The sequence below is a fragment of the Gekko japonicus genome, unplaced genomic scaffold (genome assembly GCF_001447785.1).
Source record: "Gekko japonicus isolate JY-2015 unplaced genomic scaffold, Gekko_japonicus_V1.1 scaffold4269, whole genome shotgun sequence".
Taxonomy (NCBI): Eukaryota; Metazoa; Chordata; class Lepidosauria; order Squamata; family Gekkonidae; genus Gekko; species Gekko japonicus.
The window spans coordinates 84,964-95,843 of record NW_015164329.1 but is presented as its reverse complement, the minus strand read 5'-3'; the positions used below and the strand labels follow the sequence as shown (position 1 = coordinate 95,843).

Genomic DNA, 10,880 nt, shown 5'->3' with positions numbered 1-10,880 from the left:
TTGCACTTCAAGAAACACTGCATCAGCTAGCTTCAGTTATATTCAGGTGGCTAGCCATGTTGGTCCAAAGCAGCAGAACAAAGTTTGAGTCCAGTGGCACGTGGCACCTTTAAGACCAACAAAGTTTAATTCGGGGTATAAGCTTGTTGTAACATGAAACGTAAACAGCTTCTAAATTAATATACTCGCATAACTTGAAAGTTTGCATTCTCCCTCATCAACCAAAGTAAGTTCAGTGAAAGATTATCTTGCTTCAGATTGTAACATGCCTTGTGTTGTCACTCTCACAGGAACATAAAGGGAGTCATTACCTCTCAAGCGACAGATAGCGAGGTGAACTTTCCACCTCCAACGTACACAACCTTTGGCTCCCCTCCACATCACATGGTGGATGAAGTGACAGGTAGGTGACAGATTTATAGCATGAACAAGAGCAACAAAAAGTCCTTAAAGGATTAATTCATTGGGGATTGAATTCAAGGTACTTGCTGATCTAATTCGATTGAAAAAAAATATCTAGCCTGCACTAATCTCGCCTATTCCTTAGCTGGGGCCTAATCAACAGAAACCATGCCTATTGAACTACATAGAAGTCTGATTCCAACGGAAGCAGTGTGAAGTGGACAAAAAGGGAACCCCTCAGTGCCAGTTTGAGAGGAATCCAAAACATCCCAGCTCATCCCCAACCAACCAATTCCACACCGTTTTGAAGGGACAGAGGGTAGGTCAGTTCGCCCCAGCAATGCCTGCTGGGAGCAAAAGCCGAGGAGACTATTTAAGGCCCAAGTCTTCTTTAAGCCACTGAAGAAGCACCTTGGAAACAGGATTAGGATCACCAAGCATTCAGATAAATCCACGTTTGAAGCAAAGTAGAATTTATTAAAGCGATGGTTACACAGGAACAATAGGATTGTTAGGAATGGACTCTAACTCTCGGGTACAAGATAATAAACACAATCAAACCAGGCCGTAGCCAATGGGTCAATTTCCCGCGAGCGGGAAAGCCGGTGAAATAGGCGCTCAAAACCCCTGGGAACAAAACGGTCTTAAAACTAAACATTCATTCGTTTCTCAGGCCCTAGTGCATAATCATCAAAAGAACGCCACAACTCCTTTCAACCTCCAGTACTTGACCTTGAGCATTATCTATGTTCCATAGCAGACCTCACATACATGGAAAGGAATTTACCTAACGAGCACAGTGGAAGTGATAGGATGGTACAGCAGATGCAGGGAGGGGGTTTTCGGGATGAATGCAAATCAAAGCCTAATATGTTACACAGAACTCCATGGCAGCTTGCTGACACCAATCACCTAGTGGCCGCATTTTCAAATTAACACCCGGAAAGACAAGCTCCTTGCCTTATGAACAATTTGTACTTTTTCATGTGATTCCTTAACAATTTGGCCATGGCGGATGTGTTGAGAGCTATTTTATGTGCAATATCACATACGAGATATATGTTGGAATGCAGAGGAAAGAACCCCGGATTTACCATAGTTGTGCTGGTATTGATCAAAGGGTCACACAGCACCTGGTTCTTCTGTAGGGTCTGTTGCCTTTAAATGGTTCAAACTGTTTTTGGATTGGAATCCATGTTGTATTGATATGGAGAGCCTCCTTCCATGAAGTCCAAAGGCGTTCAGCCACGAAATAACCTAGCCAAGTTACAAAATCACTGGATTTCTTTATCCATCTCTTACCACCTGCAGAATTGGTATTCTAATAGCTTGTTCTATTACAACTAGGGATGCCAGGTCTGGGTTGAGAAATACCTGGATATTTGGGGGGTGGAGTCTGGAGAGGGTGGGATTTTGGGAGGGGAGGAACCTCAGCAGTCCACCCTCTAAAGCAGCTATTTTCTCCAGGGGAGCTTTATTCTCTGATGAGTTATGCCTGCCAGTATGTATGGCTGCGAGAGTTGGACTATAAGGAAGGCTGTGCGCCGAAGAATAGATTCTTTTGAACTATGGTGCTGGAGAAGACTCTGGAGAGTCCCTTGAACTGCAAGGAGATCAAATCAGTCAATCCTAAAAGAAATCAACCCTGACTGTTCCCTGGAAGGCCAGAGACTGAAGCTGAAGCCAATACTTTGGCCACCCAATGAGAAGGGAGCACTCACTGGAGAAGACCCTGATGCTGGGAAAGATGGAAAGTAAAAGAAGACGGGGACGGCAAAGGATGAAATGGTTAGACAGTGTTATGGATGCAATGAACATGAAATTAAGCAAACGACTGAAGACAGGAGGGCCTGGTGTGATGTGGTCCATGGGGTCGCAAAAAGTCGGACTCGACTGCAACTGAACAACAACAACATAACCTCTTGTGGGCTAGAGTCCATTTTATCACTGGCCTGTGAAAGCTTATAGCATAATAAATGGGTCTTCCCAAACCTATGGTGAAGCCAGTTAGGATATCCAGGACAGGGCATACCGTAAGTAAGTATCCCTTTGCAAAATCAAAAGTGGTTCTGTCAGTTGCCTCATATCAGCTTGATTTGAGTCCAGAGCAATGTTCCCTCTAAGCTGTGGAGTCTTGTGAGCAAAAATTCTGGTTGGTGAGCTACTGACATTAAAGTTGTGAGCAAGCGACTTTGGCTACTGCATAAATTAGTTTGCTCTGGAGCCATCCTTCCTGAGCTAAGACAGAAATGTGTGAGCCAGAGGCTAAAAACCTGTGAGCTAGCTCACACTAACTCTAAAGTGCGGTGCTGCTCGTTAGGGTGTGGGGTGCAGGGTTCACGATACAAAGACGACAGGACACAAGCTTGCAGGAACTGTCAGGAACTGACTGAAACCTCTCGGCTTCAAGCTTTTATTTTATACACATTTTTCCCCCCTTTAAGCATTAGAGCATCCTTAAGGAATGTTTGTGTGTGTGTGTGTGTGTGTTCTCGTTCTCTTAGGCAAGCTCTCTGTTATCTGCCTTTCTTAAGGCTAACTCACTGCGTAGTTAGCAGTAAACAGATTCCATCTCGGCCTCTCATGACGTATAAGTATTTCAGCTCCCAACCTCCAGCCAGGAGATTTCCGCACTGCTTTCCTACACTAAAGCTTAGAGGGAACACTGGTCCAGCGTCTGGTAGCATCTTAGAGACCAGCAAGAGCTCCAGGGTATCAGCTGTCTAGAGTCAAAGCTCTCTTTGTCACCTAATTCAAATCCTCACCCTGCTTTAGAACAGTTAGATTTGAGTCCACTAGCACCTTGTAGAGACCAACACGAGTTGGCCTTATACCAGCTTGTTCATTCTTATTTTGCTTTTCAGGCAAAAATTGTCTTCCAGAACAGCTCACACTGTCCTTCGCAGCGGTAATTGGCATAAGACTCGGGCTTTGCTATTGGATTCAAGAGTGAAAACGCAAGACATTCCACAGGAGAGCAGGTGAGAAAACAAACAGAGAAGGCAGATGCCAGAATGAAATTACAAGCTGTTAACACATGTTGCTCATCTGGCCGGGGTCAGGCTGATCTTCCCTTACTGATGTCCTTGCTGGCAGGGGAGTGGTGTAGCTACTTAGCAGCTCTTCTTCTTCTTCTCTGACCAGGGCAGAGGCCAAGAGTTTCCTGTAGCTAATGCAGTAACAGTGGGTTGCCAGCTCTGGGCTAAGAAATTCCTGGAGATTCGGGGGGTGCATCCTGAAGGTAGTGGTGTTTGGGGAAGGGGGACCTCCATGGGGTGTAATGCCGTAGAGTCTACTCTCCAAAGTAGCCATTTTGTCCAGGGGAACTGATCTCTTTCGTCTGGAGATCAGTTGTAATTCTGGGAGGTCTCCAGGCCCCACCTGGAGGCTGGCAGTCCTGTTGGTAGTGGAAGGCTCCACTGCAGTCATATTTATGCACTGTGTACAACTGGATTTCTCCTCGAAACTTTTATCCTCTGTCCCTTTCTTCAGTACAAGAAGGCATCCACGACTGGTACAGACTTCTTAAATGTGTTGTGTTCGCCTGAGCTTAGTTTGCACCTTTTCAAAAAATCTTTTTCCTGAGCTATGAAATAACCAACTCTAGAAGTCATTGTTTGGTGCTCTTGTTTGTATTTACTGTTTTCACAGCCAAATTCAGTATTTTGTTTCCTGTAGAACGCTGGACAATCAGTGTTCCCTCTAAGCTGAGTTAGTCTGAGCTAGCTCACGGTTTTTTAGCCTCTGGCTCACACATTGTTGTCTTCGCTCCAGAAGGATGATTCCAAAGCAAACTAAGTTATGCAGTAGCCAAATCGTTCACTCACAACTTTAATGCCAGCAGCTCACAAAGTAGAATCTTTGCCCACAAGACTCCACAGCGTAGAGGGAACATTGCTGGAAATTGCCTTTAGGGCCCACAGTATTGTTTGTTCATAGAGCAGTGAAAGGAATGCAGCCTTGTCAGTCCTGCACTCATTCTCGATGCATAAGAGATTCAAAACAAAACATGTAGAGCAGGGTCCCCCCCCCAATTCTCCGCATTCTGCATGTTCAGCATAGCGCACTAGAAGCAAAACAGTATGAGTCACAGGAAGTTGGTTTTCGAGATCCAAATCAGATGCCTCTAGTAAAAGAAGGGTGCTCCCAAAGAGCACAATGTCAACATCTTGAATAATTAGAGATTATATTCTGTCTCCTGTGGTATGGGGTAGATTCCAAAATATTTTCTGGGGGCAATTTTCTGATCAAACCTGAGGTGTGATGTTGGCCTTCCCTGCCCTGATTTTCCTGTTGATTGAATAAGTTTCTGTTTTTATGAATTTTACTATTAAAACTCACTCCACAACCCAGAATATATTTTTTTCTTCTCCTTCCTTTTCCGTTTTATTTTGGAGTGATATGTATGTAGAATGTATTAAATAAACTTTAAAAAGCAACAAACAAACAAAAAAGAAATTATGTTATTTTCATTATCTTTTAAAAAAAATTTGTAAACGATAAGCAAGGAGAACCCCTGTCGCAATCCTATGTACACATGCTTCCAAGGAAGCGTTGCATAGGATCAGGCTAGAATTCCTAGGACTGCATCCTCTGCTGGGGATGCCAGCCTACAGGTGGGACCTGGGGAATCCCCAGAGTTACAGCTCATCTCCCGACTACAGAGATCAGGCCCCCTGGAGAAAATGGATGCTTTGGAGGGTGGACTAGTAGGCGGAAGATAGGAATTTATAAGTAAAGGCTGTCTTTAGCCCACGTAAGAATGACGGCCGTTGCTAAATGATCCAAAGGACCTAACTCCATACAGTTTACTTTTAAAGATGTAGCAATAAGAATGCCCAAACCCCCTTTAAGTCTACCTGGGCCCCGGTCTGGGACAGCCTTTACGGCATATGTGTGGTAGCCATCTAATTCTAGGGCCACTGCGGTCCAGGTTTCTTGGAGCATAATAACATCAACATTTTGTCAAAAGAAAGGAATATCTGGAGAGTAGGATTGGCACCTAGAACGACCCGCTATATCCCAAGAGAGCATAATAACATCACATTTCTGGAATTGTCTCTAAATCACCCTTTGTATCATAAACTATACACCCATTTTTAAGCAGATAACTACGGTTTGTTCACTCCAAATAGCTGAATGCTGCATGACGTTCTCCTGTGGACAATTGATGGGCTGTTCATAGAGATGTAAAATTTCCGGAATTTTTGAAACTTGGGGGGAAAAAACAGTTTTTTTCCCGGGTTTTTTTTGGGGGGGGATGGAAATTTTTGGAAAAATTGAAAAAAATGCTACATTAGCACTTCTTTTTTTGTTTTCCAGAGTGAAAGTCATTCTGTTACTTTAGAAACAAAAAATACGACCATGGACATTTTTTCTTGGCATGAAATTATCACAACTAGCATATTAAAAACATAGTGTATCCAAATAATTATTACAAACAGAATACCCACCCACATGCAAAAACAAAACTGAAACCTTTTTCTTTTCTTGTGACAATCGCACCTCCTAAAGGAAGAAATGCATCTTGTTCTTGCATTGGACAGTTCAGTTTGTAACCTAGGACTTGCTTGTCCTCAGTGCACAAAAATTAGATCAATCTGATACCATACATATTTTTTAGAAATGATTTGGAAAATATTTGAACACCTTGTCTTAAAATATTTTATTCATCATGTTAAAATAAAACGTTCCATAATCAATTTTCTTCTTTTCTTTTTTCAATTTTTCCAATTTTTCGGGAAAAGACAAAGAAGGCTTCACTATTACAATTGATCTCCAGGCTACGGAGATTGGTTCCCCTGGAGAAAATGGCTGCTTTGGAGGGTGGACTCTCTGGCATGATACCCTGCTGAGGCCCCTCCCCTCCCCAAATCCCGCCCACCCCGGGCTCCGTCCCCCAAATCTCCAGTTATTTCCCAACCCGGAGCTGGCAACCCTAGTCACCTAGCATCTGTTTTCCTTTTTTGACTCTTAGCTGCTACACGACACTGGCTTATAGTTTCACAAGGCGGTGTCCAGTTTTAGAGTTAGCATAATTTTCGAATGTCGATGTAGGGGAGTCCTTCAAGACAGAGGAATGTGCCTCAGAGTACCAGGTGCTGAGGATAAAAGGCTTTCTCTTTAATACCTTTCTTGTAAATTTTCAGTGGCTGCCATCTGAGAATTGCTGGGTTAGACTGACCATCCAGCAAGGGCGTTCTCAAATCCTTGTGAATGCTGAAGCGGCAATAAAATTATATAAAGGACTTATAGAAAGATAAAATCTTATAAAGAAATCTGAGAGAAAGTATTTAACCATACAACCTTCAGTCACTGTGTGTTACCGTGCCCTTGAGGGGCCCCTGCATTTGTCAGTGTCCCCAGAGAAATGGGACGGGTGCTGTCTCTTTGCCGACAGAACTGGTGTTGCTTCTGTCACCGACTCTGCTGCTTCTCTAGGGAATCGTGGTAGAAAATCATTTGCTTTCCCTGAAATGTCTTTCGGCCTTCATTCTCACAGCCTGGAAGTAAAGAGGGTGAATCCTGCTCATGTCCTGCCGCTCCACTGTACAATGTTTGTTTATGTGTTTAAATATTTATACCCCACCTTTCCTTTGGGTTCAGATATGAAGCTTTTCTCCAACTTAAGTAGATCTTCCATTGGAGGAAGGCTAGGAAGGCTGGATCCATCCCATGGGATATCAGACTTTCCCCCCTCAACTGCACTTCTAGGGATTTTGGTGTAGTGGTTAAGTGTGCGGACTCTAATCTGGGAGAACCGGGTTTGATTCCCCACTCCACTTGCAGCTGCTGGATGATCTTGGGCAAGCCATAGTTCTGATAAGAGCTGTCCTTGAAAAAGAGCAGTTTCTGTCAGAGCTCTCTCAGCCCCAGCTACCTCACAGGGTGTCTGTTGTGGGGAGGGGAGGGAAAAGGAGTTTGTAAGCTGCTCTGAGACTCCGAGTGAAGGGCGGGGTATCAATCCAATCTCTTCTCTTCTTCTTCCACCAGTCTGTGTTCCCACTTCACTACTTTCTGCGGTAATCGTTTAAAATTGCAAGCATGTCTTGAGTAAAGAGTAGAACCCTGAAGACTGACCATAAAAGCAACCTACATAAACAGTAACTCTGTTTAGGATTGCACTGCTAATGTTTTAACATTCCCCAAAGGCAAAAGATAGGGACATAACGGGGCATTGACTTGCCAGGTACAGGTATCAGAAAATGGTGAACAGTCGTGGGGTGGAAACTCTGCACTCACACACTGAAGCTTGTAAGAATGGACCTACCTCTGCTCCCCACACCCCGTTGGTGGCCAGGGGGGACCTTGATGCACAAACCTGTGCCTGCGTGCTCCCGTTGCCGAATTGGAAACACACAGTCGGAGTCCAACGAGTTAGATGAATATCTGTTTATTGCAATGGAAACAGGGAATATGGCGTTGAGTGCCTTTGCACTTCAGCCATTCCAAAGCTGTATTCTGCCATAACCAGGAAGGGCAGAAGGTCTTATACCCCAAATGACGTCACATATAGTTTACACATTAAAGAGTCTCTGATTGGAGCCCAGCAGGTAACATCATAGAAGCATCACTTGACGGGGGGGATTTACAACGGTATAGGTGCCGGTTCCAACCGGTGTACTTACCGGCGTTCAGACGGCAAACATCTGCCTCCCGTCCCTAACCGTTGTAAATCCCTTTAAACCGTTGCACTCTGCCACTAGGTCCCCAAGTGGTGGTATACTGAGTGCAACGGTTGCTTTCGATGTACCCCTCCATCTGATCGCTGTCCACCGATGTCTAGCCATTTCCGTCGGAAGCCTGAGACTTCCGATTTTCCCCCGCCATTTTTTTTTAACTGAGCGATATGCGCTTGGGCGAAGCTTCGCCCTGAGCGTTTGTTTAAAAAAAAAAAAAAAAGCCCTTAGTGTAGTGTTTCGGAGGAGTCCGGGACTACAGGGAGGCCAGTTTGGACTTTAAACTTTAAAGGTAAGTCCTTACCTTTAAAGTTTAAATGTAATATGGGGTGTTTTGAGCATGCGCAAAGATCGCCATTCTGTGAATGGCTGCCTATGCGCATGCTCAAACTGTGTTTAAAAAACAAAACAAAACACCGACGCCCGCAGCGTGTGAGCGGGCATACACCGATGGGATCCGCAAAATGGAGGTAAGCGTGATCCCGTTTCAGCCGGCATAAACTGCACCGGTTCCAACCGGTACAGTTTATGCCGGCTGAAACACCGCGTCTGAACGCACCCAGTGCGTCTCTCATTGGTTTCAGTAATTACCATTCCTTGTCTCCAGAACAATGCGAAACACTGAAGAACACCGGCAGGACCCTTTCTGGCCTTGCTGAAGTCAGCCTCCTGCCTCGCTTCTGGAGAGCTAGCCGATAAGGGCTGTGACTCACATTAAGCCTAGCTCTTGTCAGGTTTCCCGGTACCAGATGTTTTGAGAACACTTCCAGAGTTAACCGTCCTTCTTTCATCTGGGCTAAATACCAAAATCTGAATTTACTATTATTAAACTCTTGTGAGGGCACAGTGACAGCTGTCAGCGTATAAACATGTCAGAGGAAATGTCAGAACTCACATTCAGAACTCACATTCATTTTTCCCTTGTCCTACAACCTGGCACCCCTACTCTGACTCCAGCTCCAGGGGACCAAAAGCAGCTGCATGTTGTCCTTGGGTGCCGACCAGACACAAAGAGGGGTTGATGGTCTTGGGGAGCTGTTCATATGAGAAACACAGAATTTAAAAAATGGAACAGGTGATGCATGAAGGGAAATAACGCCTGTGTATTCTTTCTAACTTTGTGTGTCTCTGTTTCTTAGGAGGCTGTGAAATGTGAATCTGGAATTGGGAGACTGTAAAAGGGGAAAACCAGAGAGCTATTTGGACACCATGATTTTAAAACAGGTAAAAATAATCGCTGTCCTCACTGTAGGATTCAGAGACCAGTTTCCTTTCGCTTCCAGGTGCTTAGCCAATTTATTTTTCTCTCAAAACGAAGTTATACTGAGGAGAAAAGGGAACATTTTCCCTATCAGCTCTTAGATTTTAAGAGGATTAGAATAAAGGACCCTCCAGACAATACAATCAATTTTATTTATGATTCACAATTATAACAATTTCCCCCCCCCCCCCCTCCCTGCCCCCAGGTCCCGCTTCCCACCACCTCTCAGAGCAGTTGGGGGGTGGGGGGGAATTTAAAAGTGTACTTACCATATGTTCTTACCAGAAATGACAAAGGTTTTGCTGCAGAATTTCTGGTGATTCCCAGAGCTGTCTTTTGGCACTTCTCATAACAACTTCTGGTTAAGTACACAAGGCTGCATTTTTGTTTTTTAAATTCTCCTGCAATGCCGCCTCCCTCCCACCTGTTTCTGGGGCTTTTACCAGGTATGTCCTTTGTTGTGATCACCCTGACATGGCTACTCCTTTCCAGTGAAACAAGATCTGCTGGCCAAACAGCTTTTCTGCAAAGGGCTGCTGTGAAGGAGAGAATGGTGGGGGAGGAAACCCACTCCCCGCGTTACATATATGTGAACTGAGTACATTGCTTTCCGTTGTTCATAAACCAGACTTCTTGCAGTTTGCCGCTGTGCCTGTGTCCCTTTCCTCCTTCAACAGGAGATACGTTTGTTTAAAGAATGTATAGGGTGCCTCTCCAGGGACCCGCTTGAGGTGGCGATCAAGATAAAAAGGATTCCATTAAGTGAGAGCATAAAGTCATAGGGCAGGGGTCTTTTTGTAGAAAAAGAGCTGCCGGAGCTCATTAGCATAACTCATTAGCATATGCCACACCCCCTGACATCACCGGAAGTGTGTCATAGGCCACACCCCCTGACATCACCGGAAGTGTGTCATAAGGCCACACCCCCTGACATCACCGGAACCTCATGATGACTGGTTTTTGTTTCTTGTCCTTGGCCCTTTCCGTCTGTTGGTTATGATCCAGCTCCCCCTCTTCCTGTCACATGACTCTGATATAACATCCCGGGATGCTCCTTTGTGAGCGACTGGCATTAAAGCTATGAGTGAGCAATTTGGCTACTGCATAAATTAATTTGCTCTGGAGGCATCTTTCCTGAATTAAGACAAAAATGTATGAGCCAGAGGCTAAAAAACTGTTAGCTACCTTGCACTTAGAGGAAACACTGGACAAAACCCAGGTGCCCTCAGGAGGTCCATCAGCAGGGCCAAAACTCCAGGAGCCCTCCCACTCTTGCCCCCCAAGCACCAAGAATGCAGAGCATCACTGCGCCAGACATAAGGAGAAGCCATGTTGGATCAGGCCAGTGGCCCCTCCAGTCCAACACTCTGTGTCACACATCAGCCAAAAATACCAGGTGCCCTCCCACTCTTGCCCCCCAAGCACCAAGAATACAGAGCATCCCTTGCCCCAGACATAAGAACATAAGAGAAGCCAATGCTGGATCAGGCCAATGGCCCCTCTAGTCCAACACTCTGTTACACAGGGGCCAAAAATAC

The 10,880-nt window shown here is 45.0% G+C and overlaps 1 protein-coding gene across 1 annotated transcript in view; it reads left to right on the top strand.

The window, feature by feature from the left end:
* Window positions 1–292: 292 nt before the first annotated feature.
* Window positions 293–10,880, top strand: part of OSGEPL1 (O-sialoglycoprotein endopeptidase-like 1) — a 31,777-nt gene continuing 21,189 nt past the window's right edge. Inside the window, exons 1-3 of the mRNA XM_015408846.1 lie at window positions 293–403; window positions 3,267–3,383; window positions 9,221–9,305. Of these exons, the coding sequence (XP_015264332.1) occupies window positions 9,291–9,305 (15 nt within the window). The 5' untranslated portion in view covers window positions 293–403; window positions 3,267–3,383; window positions 9,221–9,290. The remainder of the gene's footprint in view (window positions 404–3,266; window positions 3,384–9,220; window positions 9,306–10,880) is intronic.